Source organism: Arachis hypogaea, chromosome 7 (genome assembly GCF_003086295.3).
Source record: "Arachis hypogaea cultivar Tifrunner chromosome 7, arahy.Tifrunner.gnm2.J5K5, whole genome shotgun sequence".
NCBI lineage: Eukaryota > Viridiplantae > Streptophyta > Magnoliopsida > Fabales > Fabaceae > Arachis > Arachis hypogaea.
The window spans coordinates 77,088,603-77,109,835 of NC_092042.1; the positions used below are offsets into that span (position 1 = coordinate 77,088,603).

General features: G+C 32.9%; 1 protein-coding gene across 2 annotated transcripts; it reads right to left on the reverse strand.

The window, feature by feature from the left end:
* Window positions 1-7,252: 7,252 nt before the first annotated feature.
* Window positions 7,253-11,309, reverse strand: LOC112703542 (1-aminocyclopropane-1-carboxylate oxidase homolog 1). Of its 2 annotated transcripts, none has more exons than XM_025755026.3 (3): window positions 10,515-11,309; window positions 9,043-9,370; window positions 7,253-7,616 (listed from the first exon to the last, which is right to left on the reverse strand). In XM_025755026.3, the coding sequence occupies exons 1-3, from the start codon at window positions 11,051-11,053 to the stop codon at window positions 7,566-7,568; spliced, it is 918 nt and encodes a 305-aa protein (XP_025610811.1). In that variant the 5' UTR covers window positions 11,054-11,309; the 3' UTR covers window positions 7,253-7,565. The 2 variants fall into 2 exon arrangements, with proteins under 2 accessions (XP_025610811.1, XP_025610810.1); XM_025755025.3 differs by having other exon boundaries at window positions 7,253-7,714.
* Between the last annotated feature and the right edge of the window lie 9,924 nt (window positions 11,310-21,233).

Genomic DNA, 21,233 nt, shown 5'->3' on the forward strand with positions numbered 1-21,233 from the left:
TTCAATTATCATGCCTCAAACAGACCCCCTAAATATATTAACTGACCTCAATCAAACCTCATAAATATCTTAAATGAACTCAAATGAACCACCTAAAGATAGTAATTGTACTAGGGTGTCTGGCCGAACCTCCCTAGCACGCCTACGACAATCAACTACATCATGGGGAAGGTCTAGCACATCCCTTGGGTGACTGGCGGTAGGCTGCACATCTGGAGGAAGAGTCGAAAGTCTCGGATAATCAAGCACGTCCTTGTCAGATAGGTGTTTAACATGGGAAGCAAACTGTCATTAGTCCCAATACTCCTGCATAAGATGGTAGTCCATGAATGGCTATATGAAGATTATGCGACCATCCTCGAACTGAGATTTCCGTCCATCGTACCACTCCTTACGACAAGTGGGCCACCATATATTCTCTCCCTGTCCTATAGTGGTGATGAACCTATCGACGTTGACCGGATCTCCAGGTATTGGCTGTTGGCCATCGAACTGACATTTCACCCGATTAGCATGGTGAAACTCAACATAGTTGAAGCAGACCAGGGGAATTACAAACATCCATGTTCCCCTCTCCCAACCATCTCCCAACTAGTCTAGAGTGATGACTTGCAAGTTAGGATCATCATACCGCATCTAATGGAAATTGATCCAACGCAAGATGCCATCGAAGGAATCTCTGGTCAAACTGGTCCCTACTCTGTTGTGCCATACCTATCAACCTATAGACATGTGAAACAATAACAAGCAATGCATCACTTTATGCAAAATAAAATTAAATTACTATGAATGACGAGAAAAACCATATATAAAAAGATATACCTCACGGCCAGTGAAAACCTCATAATCTACGTATCAAATGGGCAACACTCTGGAAACCGATGATATATCCATGACACCAATAGCGGCATTCATCTAGTAATGTCAATGGTGGATCGATGTGCCGCGGAGCATAATGAGTGGTACGTCCATGCAAGAACAATGGATCCCCAAGACAGACTGCGACACCTCTAAAAGTTGGCTAACAACGGAAGTCACCTGATATGGACCTCTAAAAGTTGGCCAACAATGGATCCCTAGCTGTCATATGCTTTACACGGTCCCTAAATCATGTCAGCTTGATGAAAAATGACTCGCTCCTCTGTGCCCCCCTACTATTGAGTATGCAAAGGTGTAGCACCAAGGAACTCCTCTACCCACTCCCAAATCAAGTGCTAGTACCATGTCTAGAAGTCACACAAGCACCCACCCACTGGCTCTCTATTGGTGCATAACCCAAGGTGGTACGTAACATCCTACAAATTGATGGTTCACTCACCCCAAGGAAGGTAAAAAGTGTGGGTCTTTATACGCTAATGCTTCATGAATGCAGTATTCAAGGTGTTGTCAAACACAAAGTCCGTGAACTACATCATGTCACCAAATCTAGCCATTCTCAAGTAGGGAAGAATGTCGTCCGATGGTAGGAGGGTGTGGCCAACTCGCCTAGGTACGGATCATGATTATTTCATTTACATTGTAAACAAATTAAGCTTGCGCATATCTCGTTTATAGTGTAAACGAGATACGCCACATTTCACAACAGTGTACAAACGTCATACGTGCAATGTGGAACGTAGCTTATCTCGTTTACACTGTAAATGACTAAAAATACTTAGATGCCAAACTATGAATACAAATTTATTGAAAAATTTTTTAAATGAATAATTTAATTATTTTATTTACAGATATATGTAATTTGTAACTTAATTATCAATTTGTATCTCGTTTACACTGTAAACGAATTGATAAATGAAATATGTAAAATGATGCTAATTGGTAATTAAACTATAAATTATATATATTCGTAAATAAAATAATTAAATTATTCATTTAAAGAAATCCAACGAATTTGTGTTCATAGTTCGGTCTCTAAATGCTCTTGGTTTAATTTTTTATGATAATTTTAGAGTATGTTGCCCCATAATATGCATATGTTTTTGTTCTGTAATTGGAAGAAGGGACAAAAATACACTTAAAAGTTTACACGCTGAACACGATTACACTTTAATCATTTAATAGGTCATGTGTGCGCAATATTTATTCACTCCAGCAGACACATTCACCCTTTCGGCAATCGGTGTGTGGCTTTGTTAGTTTAAGTGGACACGTGGGGGTCTTTGGTCTTTGCTGGCAACGTGACTGTGAGTGAGGTGTCCCCTTAGTGTCAACTCAGAATAAATAATTTAATTTTATGTTTAAATTATTAAAAAAATTAATTAGAAATCCTCCATTAATTGAATTTTGTAGAGTCAAGGTCGTTTGTTGTTTAACGTAAAAGAGTTTGCACGTTGAGAGAGTTAGAAAGCCCTAATAGAGAGGCAATGCCATTCCCGTGAAGTCCTCACTCGATTGATCGTTGGAGGAATTCTTTGCTAGTTTACTCAAAGGCAACCCATACCACAACAACGACGATCACGCACTGGAGTCAGCGACGATCAAAAGGTACTAACTTTTCTATTTCCGACTATAGCAATTATGATCGAAAATGCTCATAGATTTTTGTTTAGTTACTAGTTAGTGAATGTCCCAAAAAATGAGGGTTTTCTGGGTTTAGTAGTGATTATGAAAGTTTTATTTTCTCCGTCAATGTCAAATCACATCATGCTCGTGTATCACCATAGGGGAAGGTTGGAAAGAAATTCAAAAGGGGTTTTAGTATACAGTGGAGGTCAAGTGTCGTTAATACCCAGAGTCAATGTGGATACGCTGAATCTTTTTTTTATGGAGGGGCTATTCAAGGACTTGGGATATATGCATTAGAAGATTTTTACTAGGGAAAGCCTGATGTAGGGGATGGAATTGCTCTTAAGCTACTTAGACTTGATAAGGATGTGGTGAACATGTATGAGGATGCAATTAGAAATGATGATAGGGTGGTACATGTGTATTGGGAGAACACTGTAGACATTCCAATTGAGGTTAAGGTGGTTGACGTAGATGCAGAAGAGGTGCCTACCTCTGACGCCAAACCATCCAATGCGAATGCAAATACCGTAAACAAATCACCTAGTGGGAGGACAAAGAAGAAGGCACAAAGGACTCTAACGCCAGCAAGGATTCTAAGACCAAGAAAAGTAACAAACACAGTAGGCTAGAATTCATCCTATACATCCTTAACTTCAACAAGAAGAACCAACAAAAGGAAAAGACAACCAAAAATCCAATCTGATATAGCAACAGGAGCCCAATCTCAGCACAAACCAAGCCCACCTATAGCCCAAGTCCAACCCAAACAAGTTAATCCAGTACCTGTGGCCCAAGCCCAACCCACACAATCTGATCCACCACCTGTGGCCTAAGCCCAAACCACACAAACTGAATCACCACCACAGTTTGAATCTAGCACTCAACCACAATCCAAAGTTGCACAAAATGAGGTTCCTACCCAAGAATCAAGAAGAAAGAAAAAGAACAGAAGAGCTTCTTACAAAAGGTCAGCTCCGAGTGGACAAAGCTTTGTGCAAGTAGGCAAGGGTAAAGCTCCAAAGATATTTGTCCCTCCTCCAAGGAGTGAGTCTTCAGAAAGTGATAATGATGACTCTGACCCAGATTACCATCAATATGAGTCTGAGGAGTTGCACAATTCGTATTCCTCAAATTGTGATAGTGACTATGAGGCAGACTACACTATTTGGCATCAAGAAAATCCGAATGCTACTTTTCGATCAGTACATTTAGAGCTTGGGATGGAATATGATACTCTGGACCAATTCAAAAGAGCAGTTAGAAAGTTTAATATACAAATTGGAAGGAGTATCATGTTTCATCAAGTGGAGCCTATGAAGTACAAGGCAATTTGTTGTGATGTCAACTATCCTTGGACTATCTATTGTTCAAGGTCTAATGAACCAAAGAGTTTTCAAGTAAAAACATTTGTGAACCCAACATGTTTGTGCAAGAGACCACACCAACGAATCAACAGATAGAAAGTGGGTTATTAAACAGTTAGAGAAGAAGTTAAGGGACTAAAGGGACTTTAAAATTGCTGAAGCTGAGGCATGGTTTAGGAGAGAGTTTAATGAGTTTGAGACTGTAATGATGAGTTTAAAGCGAATCAACAATGCTACCTGAGAATACAGACTTGACCCAAAGGCTTGGACAAAGGCACATTTTAGTGAGTGACCAAAGGTGGACATTGTGACTAACAACAACTGTGAGACATTCAACTGAAAGATTCTGAAGTACAGAGACAAGCCAATCATCACAATGATGGAAGAGATTAGAGTACATATCATAAGGGTTATGGCAAGAAACAAAAAGTCTCTTAGTGGCTATATTGGTTCGGTTTCACCAAGACAACTTAGTATGCTTGAGAGAGAAAAGGAAGAAAGCAACAAATGGACTCCGACATGGGCAGGTGATGACAATGGAGAAATATATGAAGTTGAGAAGCATTATACTAAAGTAATTGTGAACTTAGAAAATCAGAAGTGCACCTGTAGATTCTGACAGCTCACAGGCTTCCCTTGCAAGCATGCTTGTGCAGCACTTGTTCTGAGAGATCGTAGGCCGGAAGATCAGATTCATAACTAGTTAGGAATGGTAGCATTAACACAACATATCAACATAATATCAATCCTGTACCAAGTAAAGAATTTTGGGATAAGGCTGAAGGATATTTCCCACTGCCTCCTTATTACAAGACCCCCTATTGGCAGACCAACAAAAAAGAGAAGAAAGGAGAAAAATGAAGCAAGACCGAATCCCAACCAACACAAACTTAAAAGGAGATATGTAACAATTATTTGCAAGTACTATGGTGAGGTATGAATGTGTTTTTTTATGTATTCATATTGAAAAAAAAAAACTTATAATGTTATATTTACACCAAGACATGTTTATATATTGTAGAGTAGCCACAACAATAGGAGTTGTCAAAGAAAGCTTGATGATATGACTGATGAGGTAGCAGCTATGGAAGCTGATGTTGCAACTGAAAACCAAAACTAACCTCAACCTCCACAGCTGCCACCACTACCACAAGAGAACCCTCCAACTAATGCATCCCAACAACAGAATCCTAATCATGCAGCTACACCTCTAAGACCCAAATCTAACCCTGTGATATCAACTGAAACAATGAATGCTGCAAGTCTAGCTATGAGAGGGAGGTTTCAGCAGTTCATGCCAACCCCATGTCTAAGACAACAACCTACCCCTGACCCAAGACCGTCAAAACTGGTCCCAATAGGAGTTTCTGGGAGTACCACTGGTCTAACTACACCAACTGACCAAGGTGGTCCAAGTGAAGGTGAGACCATATAAGGATCTACAACTAAGAAATAGGACCCGGGATGAAGGCTGTTTGCATTTTTTTTGTTATTAGAACTATTTGAACAACTTTTGGATAAGGCTGTTTTGTTTATGATGATACACTTTTTCCTTTTTAGTTTCTGATACTATGTGATATGTAATATAGAAATGACTTTGCATCTTAATTAGGTATTTTTGACTTGTTCGAAAACTTAGTGATTCATATCACTACTATGACTATTTTGTTATTATAATGGAGCATAAACTTCTAAATAGGTTTTTGGGTATTATTGGTAATTACAATGACAATGAATTACTTGGTTACGAGTCACTGTTAATACCATTAAAGTTGACAATTGCTTGTTTTGTCTTTAATTTGCATTACATATGTTTAGACTTTTTTGTTTTGTCAATGATTTCTATTACACAGATTATAATATAAAAATTACAATGAAACAGATCTTTCTTTTTTCCATTTATTCAATGCAAGTTTCAACATAATTACACATAATCGTCACTTTTGAGCATATATCATAAAAATCTATAATGCACAAAATTCTAACCCCAAACAAATGTCCATAACCATATTCTTAATATACTTTATTTCTTCACTAATCTGATTAACTGTCTTCTATAATTTTTGCACATCTCTTCCACCTTTGTTGCATCTTCTGTAAGATCAATCATCTTCTGGTATGATTATTTTCATGGCCTTTCTTCAAATTTAACTTCTATTCCTACATTTCTTAGTTTTCCTTCAACTTCATCCAGCCAAACAAAATACTCACGTATGTTCAACACTCTGAAAATTTGACACAATAATTGGAAGGGATACAAAAGGAAAGAAATTGATGAAACCCTAAAGCCAATAAGAAAAAACAACGCAATTTAAAAGCCTACCTTCCAAAAAGGACATCACAAAAACAATCTATCTAGATTCCAGTCTGTTCTAGATTTCAGTACCACTGCTTCAATCCTGTGCAAACACTTGCCATTTTTGTAGTCAAATTTCTTATTCTTCTTCTTGTTCCTCAATATAACGAAGATCCGCTACCAACAGCGCTGTCACAATTTAGGGATGACGAACTCAATTTTTCCTGGAGTGAACCATGTTCTTAGTTATCCGTTAGCGTTTCAACACAAAGCATCTTCTTTCTGAAGATAAAAGAGATGGAGAGTTTCTAATTAATTTTCTTTAATAATTTAAACATAAAATTAAATAATTTATTTTGAATTGTCACCAATGATACACCTCACTCACAGTCACGTTGCCAACAAGGACCAAAATCCCCACGTGTCCACTTAAACTAACGAAGCCATCAACCAAAAAAGTGAATCTGTCTGCCAAAATGAATAAATAATATGCATGCATAACTTATTAAATGATTCAAGTGTAATCGTGTCTAATATATAAACTTTTAAATATATTTTTGTCCCTTCTTTTTCCGTAATTTCTCGGCTTAATGCACCTTCTCATTCCAAAATAAATAAATAAATAAATAAATAATAAAGGAAAAGAACTGTGCGTAACTGTATGCGGCGTGGACACATATGGTTCGTAACTTCGTATGCCATGCTTAGTAATGCAGTAAGCCCAATAGAATTTTTCAAATATAATATTGCTATCCAAAGCAAATCTTTAATTTGGTCAAATATTAGAATATAATAAAATAAATTATTTAATTTAACTATTGATATAAAATATATATTAAAATATAAAATACACATTAAAAATAAATTAAATAATATATAATTTTATATATTAATATATAATGATTGATTTTAATGATTAATTTTAATATTCGTTTATCATTTTTTGAATATATAAGAATAGTTATAATATATCTAAATGTTTTAACTGAGATTATGAGCAATAAAATCAGACTCTATTATGCTTATGTAGTAATTTATCAGATAAATATATAGTGATTATTATATTATATAATAACCAAGAAAATTTTCAACTAAAAAATATCCCTCTAATAGAATAGATGTGGTTGTGAGATGCCCATAAATCTGTAGTCCAAGAACTAGGATTCATATTTATACAATTTTTTGCTTTTTAAATATAATCAATACTTCCAACATATATATCTAGTTTATTCAGTTTCAATTATATTGCTAAGTGCTAACCAAACCAAGGCACCTCTATTCAGAAATTCTCAACTTAAATTCTAAAGTCTTGAAGAGGATTGTTTCCAAGGCCTTTGGCTCTAAAGTAGGCTGCATACTCTGCAATTGTGGTTTCTTTAAATTTCGGAGGATTGTCTTCAGATAATAATTCTTTTATCGGACTGACGAGCTTTGTTGATGAAGCGAGACTGTTATAGCCAAAAAAAGATGCAATAGATACTCTTGAATCATTTTTATTTGCCAACACTCTATGTTGAACACTTTTAAATCTGTCATTCGTTAGTAGCTACAATTGAAGAAAAATACCAATCAGCTTACTTGTGCACTAGCAAATTATGCAAATCTTTCCATGCATTTTGAGCTTTTTATTGATATAAAGTAATAACATATGTTTGAACTTAGAACTGGAATCACGGAAAAAATTTGTTTTTTTTGACAAATGTAAGATTAACAATAAGATTTAACTACCAAATTAGTATTTAAAAGATTCAGGCATTGCTAAAATAGTATCCAATAAAAGACGTTATTGATAAAAAGATCTCTAAATAATTTTAAAATTTGATAAAAAGTGATCAAATATGTGGAAACTCAGGTGCAGTCGATTTCATGTGAAGTTGTAGTTGAGAGCCGTTAGATGATTTGGCTGATTTGACTAAATTTTTATCTAACGGCTCTCAAATATCAACTTCATGTAAAGTCGACTACACCTGAATTTTCACTGATCAAATATCAATCACTATCGTTTTTGTTAATAAAAAATCCTGAAGTGACTAACAGAATAAATGCATTTGATTATCGTTGTAAGAATTTTTGTAAATAAGAATTTAAGGATTTTTTTTATCAATAACTTCTTTGAGATGTCATTTTATCGGTGCCTGAAATTTTTTAAAATCAATTTGGTAATTGACTCCTAATAATAAATATTTTTTTTTACCAAAATAAAAAATTCGAACCCGCATCCTCTTAATTGAATATGGGAAGACTATGCCATTTGAGTTATTACTCATTGACCTCGTAATAGTAAATATAAAGCACGAAGAACACATATAAACGCATCAAAATACCTTTTACTGTAGACATTCTTAGTTTAGTACTATGTCTTAATAACAATGTTAATACCTTTTCTCTACCATACACATGTAGGTAACGAGGCAATAGATGTAAACAACATCCACAACAATTGTTACATGAATATGAAGCATGAACACATTAGTATGATATTTATGATTTTGAAACGAGTTTATTTTGAGAGTTAACTTTTTTCGATCAACATCAGTCAAAATTTTGATTTTTAAATCTTAAATTTTATATTTCAAATTCTAATATAAAATTCTAAATTTTCTAAAAATAAAAATTATAAGAAATAATTTTACAAAAAAAATTAACTAATATTGATTATTTGAAAGTCGATCTTTGTACTTTCTCGTTGGAAACATCTTAGTATTTGACCTAAAAAAAGTACTTGTTTGATACATATTGTTTAGTTATTTTCTTTATTTTATTAATGTAACAACGACTCAAAGATACACTAAATATCGTATCGAATATTTGTGTTTGTATAATGCATTTTACGCTATAAAACACCATATGCAAAAAGAACAATAAAGAACTTGCCTGTAGAAGATCACCAATATTAACCACTAAAGTTTCAGGCACAGGGTGTACATCAATCCATTTGTCGTTATGAAGAATTTGGAGGCCACCAATATGGTCTTGGAGAAGAACAGTAAGAAAAGCGCCATCCGAATGTTTGGTGGTTCCCATAGTGAGTTCTGGCTCAGGACAAGGGGGATAGTAATGGCCGGCACAACTAATTTGATCAGTACAACCCAATTCCATGTCTCTTAAATAATTTGAATGCAGATTTAGAGATTCTGAGAGTAATTCAAAGAGTGTGATTCCTAACTTCATAACATTATTCCCATACTCTAAAAGTATGTCCCTACAAAAAAATGACATGATCAATAAGCAAGTAAATAGATATAGGATTTAAATTAATGTCCTTATTTCTTTGTGTAACTATGCAGAATATAATAAAATAGAACCCACACAAAAGATAAAGACAAAAATTAATATTTTTGTATTTTATTTAATGATAAAATAAACATAAAAATAAAATATAATTATAAAAAGTTGATATAAATAATAAAAAAAATAAAAAAGATCGTATTCTTTACTAGTATTTCTGTCTTCTTTCTATCAATAAAATTACTAAAAAAATTATTTTTAGTAGCGATTTATTTTTTTTAGTGACAATAAAAATAGCTGCTAATATATTTAGGATTTATTTGAAAAGTTTTAAAAATAATTTTTTTGAGCTTTTGACTCATAAAAAGTAATAGTATTAATGTCTGGCATAATTTTTAAAATCAAATTGCAATTTTTTAAAAAGTTATTTTGGAGCTTATAGAGAAGTTAAAAAATATGACTTCTCTAATCATACTACTACTTTTTAACACATTTCTATAAAATAAACACTTTTAAAACTAAAAATTTAAACACAAAACAACTTATTAATTTATTTACAAGTTATTTTTAATATAGTCATTTATTATTTAAGTTATTTTTTTAAAAAGAGTTTAATTAAGTTGTTTATTTAAACTAGACCTTAATATTAATTAGATAATAGCCGTCTTATACTTTATCGTTAAAAGTTTTAGCGGCAATAATATAATTGTCAGTAAAAAATTTTTTAATATCTACAAAAAATATATAATTATCATTATAATATATAATAACAACTGCAAATATATAATTATCACAGGAATATAAGTTAAATAAGACATACAATTATTATTATATTATTATATTATTGCCACTAAAAATTTGTGGAACAAAATAATTTTTGTTGTAGTACAAAAATACAAATATATCAATTCAATATCTGCAAACACAAATATCTATGTTTATATATCTCCATCTTCGTATACTCTCAGAACATATATATGTTTGTATTGGATTCTATTGCTGTATGTATAACTTTATATTTAGTTCCAAACACATCCTAGTTAAGCATTCCAAGATATCAAGGGAAAAAAATTTTAAACAGTATGCATATAAATGAAAGAATATGAACATAAATATACCTGCATACTTGTGGCAAGTCTTGAGGTTTGCCAATCAGAGGAACTAATTGGCATCCAAAAGTATCTCTCCAATTGAGTGCTGATGAACTATAAAGATCAAAATTACTATTATAAATAAATGGCTTCGTATTATCACGGCTATATACCTCTTTCTTAACCTCAACATCTTGTTCAAAGAACCTTTTAATCCCCTCTTTCATCTCCTCAAGAACACTCCCAGGGATGCCATGATTTACCACTTGGAAGAAACCCCATGTCTCAGATGCTTCCCTGATTCTTGAAACAACTTGTTGGCGTGTGATTGGATCTTTGGTAACACCTTCAAGATCTATGACAGGAATCAGGCTGTGCTCTGTACTGGAGGAATTTGGGAATTTATCAAGTGGATGATGAAACATAGTTGGAATCTTTGTAACACCTCCATCAACAAGACCCTTAACACCGCCTTTTGTGTCATCAAATGCCTTCAGTTCACTCATCCTATCATCACAATTATTCATCATCTTCACTATTGTGCCTTCTGCTTCTTCACTCTCCATCTTCCTTAATGACCTATAATTTTTTTGGTGTCTTCTTAATGGCCTATAATGTTCAACATGTTATATATCCTGCTAGATAAGGTTATAGAAAATAATCATGAAAATATTAATCTAATAACATTCAACCACGAGGTGTAATTTGCATTGGTATATAATAACTTATCTAGTCTCTCAATATTATCTAAGAGATGACTTTGAAAATACGCTTGTGAAAATAACATTTTATTATGAGTCATTTTCTCTTTACAAATAATAGATATTACCATAGTTTCAAGTAGAAAATAATGCGGTAATACTCCAAAACAATTATTAAGAAATTTTTGTTAGACATAATTCTCAACAAATTTTAATTATTATAATAATTTTAAATAGTTATTTTACAAAGATATTGATTTCATATCAATTTTTTCGTTTACGTGAAGAAATTGATATGAGGATTTTAACTTTTTTTTAACAATTGGTGTTTTTATTAAATAATATTAAAATTAAAATTAATTTATTTAAATTTTTAGAAAAGATCTAAAATAGAGTTAATTTACCAAACAAAATTAAAAAATAAAAATCAATTTAATAATTAAAATTGATGGGAAATTAAAAACTGTTCGACTAAATTATTGTGTGGTGCATGTATAATGCATAAACTCATTAAGCTGACAAGTCTTCAATTATTGGTGGCGACTTTTTTTTTTTTTTTTGGCAGACCTCCCAATGTCACATCAGTATGCCGACTAAATTATTGTGTAGGATCATGGATACATCATAAGGCCGAATGCGACGAGAATGCGTACAAAGAAAAAGTAAATATAGATAATGGAGTCGCCACCAATTTTATCATAGAAAAATTAAATAAAACTATTAATTTGAGAAAATTAGTTTTTTAAAGATATTTAAAGTTTGGGAGTCTCGTTATATGTAAGGTAAGGTATATTATGCGTAAGAAATGGTCTTTTAATTCCATTACACTCTTAAAACATTCGTTTTAAATAGTTATTATTGAGTATATTATGCGTATCATTGTTATTTAGATAACATTTGTATTTTAAGTTGAACAATAAAGAATAACGAGATAATATTATATACAAGGATGTAAAAAACTTATTTATTCTATAATTTTTTTATATTAACTCAATAAAAATAATAAATCAGTAACGAATATTAAAAAAAAAAGAAAATATACAATTTTTCTAAATCAAAGAACATGAATCATAAAAAAATAAGTGACCAAAAATTGCAAATGGAAGGACTTTTTTTTTAAAAAAATAATATAATAATAATTTAATAATAATAACAACCGGAAAACTTGCATCAAATAAACAGAACAAACAAAAAGATGGAGAAAGTACATTTCAAGACACACACTAACAATATGCAAAGTTAAATAAAGCTAACTAATATTTATAAGAAAAACAAAATAAAATATAATAAAAATAAAGGAAGGAATCAATACGTGTTATGCATGCATCAGTGACACAACCCACATCATTATATGTTACACACATATCCATAGACTTCCTTGAAGGCTATGATGGCAACGACTACTCCTGCTCCCACCTTCATCACATCTTTTCATGGTTTTGTTTTGTTTATAAAGTCACATTTACCAGAAATTAATTTAATAATAGAATAAAAAGTGGTGTAATTTAAATATAGGTATGTTATGCATAAGTAAGTTTACAGGTATGCAAAATACAATCTCTGTTTGGTAGGAAAAAAAAAAAAGAAAGGTGAATTAGTTGCTACAAAACGCAGGACGCAACCTGCGTTTTGCAGAGAGATAAAGCACAATTCGAAACGTGTTTTCTTATCTCTTGCATGTAGACTATTGACCATCTTAAAAGAAGCTAAATATAACCTACATTTTGCAGGTTCTCAGAACAAAATGTGAGTTATGTTTTGCAGAATGTAAGATTGCATGTTAGATACGTATATATGAGAGGTCTTTATATCTGCTTTTTGTATTTGATTGTGAAAAAAAGGAGAGAAAGTATGTTTGTTTCTGCGTTTTGTGAGTGAAAGAAGGAAGAAGTGCTGCTTGCATTCAAGAAGAGGAAGCAACTTGAGTGAGGAGTAAAATTAGTAAGAAAAAATAGTTAGTGATTTTATATTACCAAGAACATATTATTAAATACAGTGATAGATTTAAAAAATATTAACAATAGAGATAAAAATATATTAAAATAAATTTTAATAAATATTAATATTTATATTATATAATAAAAAATTAGAGATATAAAATTAAAAAAAAATTAGTGTATAATTTTTTTAAAAAAAATACTTTTTATTATAAAAACTTTTAAAAAATATTTTTTTTATATATTCTAAAATTTGAACTCAAAATTTTAGTTAAATTATAAACAATTTATTGTTCCATGTTCTTAATTAACTGCATTTTTATTATTTTTACATATTTAATAAAGGTTAAATTACACGATTAGTCCCTACACTTTCAATAAAATTATAAATTGGTTCCTACAGTTTAAAAATTTGTAATTGGGTCCCTGAAAAAAAATTTATAATTGGGTCCCTACTAACGTTTAGCGTGAATGAAAACGTTAAATGTTGTTATTTTACCAGAATGCCCTTATGAATCAATATTCTAAAGAGTCAATTTGAAAGAGAAGATAACGATCTCTCATAACGTTCCTCCAGTATCTGTGTCTAGTTTCTTTGTTAGGGTTGAAGAATTTTTTCGAACTGTGATGGATCCAAACCAGTTGTCCGAAGGAAGCTTAACATCCAGGAGTATGAGCAAGAGAAGACATCGATGCTTCTGTGGGAAAGAGGTGGTGGTGCTCTCGTCGTCGTTTATGAACAGCCCAGGTAGGAGATTTGTTGCTTGTTGTAAATTACCAAAGTGTAATTTTTTGAGTGGATTGATAGAGAGGAAGAGGTGATGGAAAAGGAGAGAAGGACTCACTGCTTTTGTGGAGATCTGTTAACACTTCGAACCTCCAGTACTGTGATAAACCCAAATATAAGATTTATATCCTGTTCCAGTAGAAGATGCAAGTTTTTTGAATGGATTGATGAAGAAGACAAGGCTAGGGCTCAATCTGAATGCACCCAACACAGAAATTAAAAGCAGGGACCTCAAAACATAGTGGAGATTTTGTAAGATTGGATGAATCTATAAATGCTGCACTAATAAAGGCACAAGAAAGAAAGATAAATAGATTAAATATAGAGATATGACGCATGGAAACAAGTGTAGGAAGATTGCATTCTGATTTTACATTGCTCCAACAACAAATTTGCAGAATAGAGAGTGACATGAAGAAGCACAAACAATTGCAGAAGATGATATTGAGTTGTGTGTTGGTGGTAATATTTGCAGTGTATTGGTTTAACTAAGTTTGATGAGGTAGGAGAAAAAGTGTATCTGCAGTGTATTTGAATAGTGTTTAGTGCTGAATGTGATCATTTTTTTTATCATTGACAAGTGATTATGAAAAATTGTTTGCATTCATTTCATTCCTTTGCAGAAAGCTCTAGTAGACAAAATACAGAATAAAGTAGTTAACATTCATATTAAATAATAGTCAAAGTAGTCCCTCAAATACAGCAAGTCACATGCCAGATATAACAAAAGCAACAAAACAAAACAAGCATCCTAAATAGTGTTCGACAAAAGTGGTTCATAAGCCACTGAAAGTACATAGACATAGGATATAATAAAGTTCACAACCACAGTCAAAAAATTAATACTACTAAGTCATAATTACTTAAAAAAACTAATACGTTGTGAGGTCTACGGTTTTATTTAGACCAGCTTTTGCCTTCTTCATGTAATATCCGGTCTAACCGAAATTAGTTAAATAATAAGTTAAATAGGAGCGAATATGGTTGGAAGATTTGGCAATTGGAATTTGATGATTTAAATATGATATTTGGATTCAGTGAATTTTTTCGAGTCGGAAAACATAATTTTCTGCGTAAAAGCGCACAGTAGAATTTTGATTGGCAGAACCGGCTGAGATCTGTCTGGTACTGCAGCTGAGAAAATTGATTATGAGTAAATAAGATTAAGAAATGATGAATTATAATTAGGGGAGGTAGAAATATTTAAAGTGCGATTTAGAGCGCTAATCTAAAAGGGTTTTGGCCCAAAAATTGGGCCAACAGACAAAATAAGTGAACCGGGCCTAAGTGGGCCTGAGACCCAACATATATAAACATTAGTTATGAGCATTTCAGCTCATTTTATCCTAAAAATAAGAAGAGGGGCGCTGAATTGAGAAGAGAGAAGAGAAGAGAGAAAACCTAACTCTCTTTGATCTTCAAACCACCATAACTTGAGCTACGGAGCTCCGATTGACGAGCTGTTTGCGGCCATGCGTCGCTCTTCTCATCCTCTATAATTCTATCTAGGTTTTGTGGTGAGTATTCCATTCATCTCTGCCCAGTTTTCAAAATTCTCCACTGTTACACATTTTTGGGTAGTTAGTATTGAAATCTTGTGATTTTGGGTGTTTAGGGATACTCCAACATGGATTCTAAGCGGGTTCTATCTCTACTTCATATGGGCTGAGGTAAGAAGTGCTCAAACCCTTGTAATTTGTCATTTTTATGAGCCCTAGGTTGATGTATGTATGTGAAATTGGTTATGTTAGTGTATTTGGTGATTTTAATGCACAATTGGGAGGTTGGTATTGCTTGTAGAGTTTTGGTGAGGCTTGGAGTTAAGGGTTGGTAGAGACTTCCATAGAAGAGACTCAATTGGTTTGGCTACAGGAGGTACGGTTTAAGTTTCCTTTAAGTACCGTGTAGTGTGATGAGGATTCCTAGGCTAGATGCCCCTAGGATTAAGTTTGGATTGTGTAAATGGTTGGTGCTGATATGCATAGTTGGTATGTAATATGAATTAATGATTGGGTTGAGAATTGTGTGGCCTTGTATGCTTGGTGTATTAAAAATTTGATGTATTGGGTAATGAGTGATTTATGGTTTATGCATTTAAATTGTGAAATTAGGCCGGAGACCGTGAATTTTGGGCCGGAGGCCGAAAAGAGGTAAGGAAGGTAAGTTGATGTGTGCATTGTATAATGACACAAGTGATTGGATGAATTTCAGATAATGAATATATGAATGATTGGGTTGGTTATTGAATAATAAGGTTTGAGGAGTTGAAGTGTGAAATTTGGTAATTTTAGGTAAAATTATGTAGATGAGGTATGTTTGGTTTTGGTTGAGATATATTATGTGGTCATATATGTGATTATGATTATTGATGCTTTGATGGTATGATGATGCATGAGAGGTATGTATGTTGTGATATATGCTTGAGGAATGATTAAGGTTGATTTATGGGTGAAACCATGTGATAGTGAGTATGATATTGATTATGTATAATGATGGTTGATTGGAAATAGTATTATTGGAAATTGGGATGAGGAAGGATGTATGACATGTTAATGTGTTTGTAATTTAGCCATTTGTTTGAAATGGATAAAAATGGTTATATGGTGGTTTTGTGAATTATGGTAAGGTGTTAATGTATGAGTTGAGGAGGCTTGATGTTGATTTTGGTATATTTTGATTGATTTCAAAAAGGGTTGAAATTGGCATGCTTTGGTTGATTTTGAAAAGGGTTGAAAATGGCTTGTTTTGAAAATGGCACTTTGTGGTTTTGTATGAAAATATAGTTTTTAGGCATACTTTGACGGAACATAACTTGGACTCCGGACCCCCGTTTTGTGCCAAACTCGTTTAGAAATAAAATTGGATCCGGGGTGTCCATGTCGTTCGAAGAACGGGCGAAAAATGATTTAAAACGAGGAAGTTATGTTGGTTGAAAGATTGGGGATTTAATCTGTGAATTCTGCAGCTTTAAACTTGGAAAATTTTTTAGCAAAATTCCCCCCACGCGTAGGCGTGCTTGACGCGTACGCGTCGCTTTTCAAGAAGGCACCATCCATGCGAGCACGTGGTGTGCACGTGCGCGTCGATGCGCTGCACCCAATGCCGAACCATTTCTCCCGAGAGTTGTGCCGGAGTTGTGCCAGTTTTGTGCGTGGGGGCACAAACGCACCCACGCGTACGCGTGGCTGACGCAGGCGCGTCCCTTTGCTATTTTTCCACCCACACGTATGCGTGTGCGACGCATACGCGTCGATGAACATTGTGGCCATCCACACGTGCGCGTGGAGGATGCGTACGCGTGGCCCTGTTTTCATGCCAAAGTTGATTTTTGAGTTTTAAAAGCCAAATCTCATACTCCTAAGCCTCCGATCTCACCCCTCATGTATTAAATTATTATGATATGCCTAACAATGAGAAAGGAGCTAGGGGATGTGGTAACTTGCGAATGAAGTAAGGGGAAAAGTTATGATCAATGATTATCAAAGAGGATTATATGAGATATGGAGAATGACAGTGGAAGTACCGTGTATGCCATGAGCCGAAGGACTATATTTATTGATAAATGGCTGGTTCTTGATTGAACCATGAGCCGGATGGCTGAGTTATTGCCGGGTTACAGTAAAGCCATTATTGATTATGGCTGAGTATAAATGTATATATGATTAATGAATGAATGTGTTAAATGGATAATAATGGAAAATATTGAAATGTGATGTGTGACCCCGGGTAGTAGGCAGTGGCGTTGTCCACTTGCTCCGGGTATGAGATGAGAAATGATGTTTATGATAAATGAGTTTAATTATGGAGTTTTGAATGAATGTATTTGTGATACCTGGGTAGTAGTAAGGGTGGTGGTTCATCCCATTTGCTCCAGGTTAATGTTTGAGTTTTGATAACAATGATAATTGCTTTTAAACTAAACGAATGTATGTTTTGAGATCTTGGGCAGTAGCAAGGGTTGTGGTTCGTCCCACTTGCTCCAGGTCAGAGATTGTGACGCCTGGGTAGTAGCGGCAGTAGTGGTGAATCCACTCGCTCCAGGTTGAGCTTTTAAACACCCGCCTGGGTAGTAGCCGCAGTAGTGGTTATTCCACTGGCTCTGGATTGAGTGGGTAGTAGCAAAGGGGTTGTAGTTCAAACCTACTTGCTCCGCAAGGGGTATTTCTGTCCAATGGTTAGCTACCAGGACATGTCGGATTAGCTATATAACCGACAGATGATATCATCACCCATAGGACAGGCATACATCATTTGCATATGTCTGAATTGTTTGGGTTTGCCTATTTGTTTTGGATTTCTACATCATATATGCTATGTTACCTGGTTATGTGCTACTTATTCTACTTGTACCTTATTTGTGTATTACTTGCCTGTATTGCTTCTGTTTGTACAACTGAGAGGCCCCTCATGTTGGTGTCGGTGGATGTTGAGGGCTGTTCTTGATGAGATGAATTGATGATGCGATTGCATGATGATGATGATGATCATTGAATGAGATCATTTGAGCTCCCTGGGTAGACGCAGTGATGTGGTTTCACTAGCTCCAAGTGAGGGTATGATGTATTGATATATAATTGCTGAGGTAGAACAACTGGTGATGGTTTTGCTTATGATTCTGAGTCTGATTTGTGGAAGAGTCAGCGAGTTGGGAAACATGTGAAACATGAATTAGATTTAGCACTCCCTTATGACAGTTGCCTATTCATGGATTAGCGAGAACCTAGGATGGATAATTGGTGAAGAAGTTTAGGATGCTTAGTGAGTTTTTAATGCAGTGCATTGTATTTATTTGGCACTTTTACCGTACTGGGAACCCATGGGCTCGGGGTTCTCATTCCGTATATATCTCTTGTTTTTCAGATACAGGTCCAGGTGCTCAGAAGTGAGTTGTGGGTCGTCTGAGAGACGGCGAAGATCTTTATTTTCTCTACTTTGTGTTTTGCTTAGAATCTCTCCACCTTTGTTTCGAAAAGATTATATTATGTATTGAACTCTTTTGAACTTGCCTATAGAGGCTCTCATGTTTCCTTTGGGAGAGATTAGGATATACTGTTGTCAACTACTTTCATACTGTACCCAAGCTGGCCTAAACTTCACGGGTCGCGACTAGTGGCTATTTAGTTATGTTATATATATCTATATGTTATCTATCTCTTAATCTCCTTTATGCCTTGTCCGTATATCGCTTTCGGCTTCACGATTTATCCTTTTTGTTGTTGAAACGTGAGTGATACGTCTTCGCGATTTTATTTCTACTCTTTTCAGGCTTCTCGATTAATACTCCTTTCGAAATTACCTATATTTATATATTAAAAATCCACCTGAGAGTTGTACCACCGTAGTATCATTGACTTATGACTCGAACATAAGAATTTGAATATTAGGGTGTTACATCTCACACCCAATTACAAATTTTAATTTTCTTCAGAGATCTAATTACAAATTTTTAAACTGTAGGGACCAATTTACAATTTCACTGAAAGTGTAAGGATTAATTGTATAAATAAACCTTTAATAAATAAAAGAGTTAATCAATAGGTACGTTAAGTTTATTAATACACTAGTATTTATAATTTAAAGTTTGAATTATATTTAAGTAGCAAAAGATTTAACTATATGGATTATCTCTCACTCAATTAAAAAGCTTATTTATTTATTATAATATTTATGAAAAGAATAAGTTTTTTAAACAAAAATAACCGTACAAATAAGACTGTTTTAAAGTTAAAATATATAACATTAATTAATAGATAAATAAATAAATAATGTTCTTTCTTATATCAAATAAATTTTAAAGACGAAAAAAGATATTGATAATTTTATGTGTATTTAAAAAATTAAATTTTTTGTTTGATAAATTAATTGGTTAGTTAAAAAAATACTTTATCACTACTTATTAATTTTTTTTATTGAGTTGATTCATTTACTTGTAGTTTTAATACTAAATTAGATTTAACAAGATAAATACTGTTGTTGAGTTTAACTAAATAAAATATTTTTTAAAAATAAATTCTAAAAAATTTATCTATAATTTATTAAGACAAAAATAATATTATAATAAGAATAAATATATAGATATATATAATTTTTAATTTTTTTTAAATTCTAATAGTGCTTTTTTTTTTTTAAAATAGATCCATGCCTGATTGAATATTTAAATCATCCTCAGCGAATAAGTATTTTTTATTTTAATTATGAATAAATTTATTTATTTGTGTTGTTATTAGAATTATTAATAGATTTTTGTTGTCTAGTGTTCGTGTTAATTTTATTATTATTATTAGTAGTAGTAGAACTACAGTTATTATTACTATCGTTATTATTATATTATGATTATTAATTTATTATTATAATATGATTATTATTGTTAGACCAATTTTATCGTATAGATGTTCATGATACAGATTTAAGAACTGAGTGACAAATGGAACAAAGCTCCTTACAGGAGGACAGGCTTGCCAGAAATTTCTGCAACTTGTCGGGCTTGGATGATGGAACCACGGTTCGAGGGAGAAAGAGTTACCGTGCAAATCCCGATGGGTCTAAGGTTTGGTTTTTTTTTTTTTTTTGTCATTGGGAGTGGACTCTTTTTTATGTATGTTTTTTTTTTGTGACAGGACTTTTTAAGTATGAAACTGTATATATGGATTGGACTTATAAAACTTGTCAGTGAATTTGAAGAAAAATGGAATAAAATTGATAGAATTAAACCAAGTTGGGTTGATCTAGTGATTAGTTCACTAGTCCGCTTAAGTAAGTGTCGGGAGTTTGAATTCCGTTTTATGCATGCAGCAACCCATTGGTCAATAACAAATCTTTAAATGGAGCTCAGTACCGCGACGAATTAGTCCTGACCTGCTGGATTGGAGGATACCGTAAAAAACCCAAAAAAAAATTTGATAGAATTAAAATTTATAGTGTATAGACCAAAAAAAAAAGAAATTTATAATGTTGTGCCTGTGTGTAGAGTTTTTTATATAGCCGAAACCAACATTAATAATTACTATTATCTTTTGTGTATGTTTATAGAAGAAAATAATTAATTCAAAATTTTTGAAGAAATAAATGCTGTATCAGACATGTATTTGGATAATGTGTTTTTTTATAAAATTTTAAGAATGAACATAAATATTTGAAATAAATTGGAAACAACATATTTTATTTTAAATTAGAATATTAAGCTTAAAAAATTAAAAAGGATTTAATGAAATCTGTGTTGAAAAATATTTGTATTTCATATTAATTATTGAAATACAAAATAAGTGTTTTCACTAAAAGATCTTATGACAATTATTAATTTTTTGAAAAAATAAATTTTAGT

Excerpts from the sequence above, each read along its gene's own strand:
- LOC112703542 (XM_025755025.3), bottom strand. The coding sequence starts at position 11,053 with ATGGAGAGTGAAGAAGCAGAAGGCACAATAGTGAAGATGATGAATAAT. Across the intron at positions 9,371-10,514 it reads GACTTGCCACAAGTATGCAG|GGACATACTTTTAGAGTATG; the intron begins GTATATTTATGT and ends ATTTTTTTGTAG. Across the intron at positions 7,715-9,042 it reads ATATTGGTGATCTTCTACAG|CTACTAACGAATGACAGATT; the intron begins GCAAGTTCTTTA and ends CTTCAATTGTAG.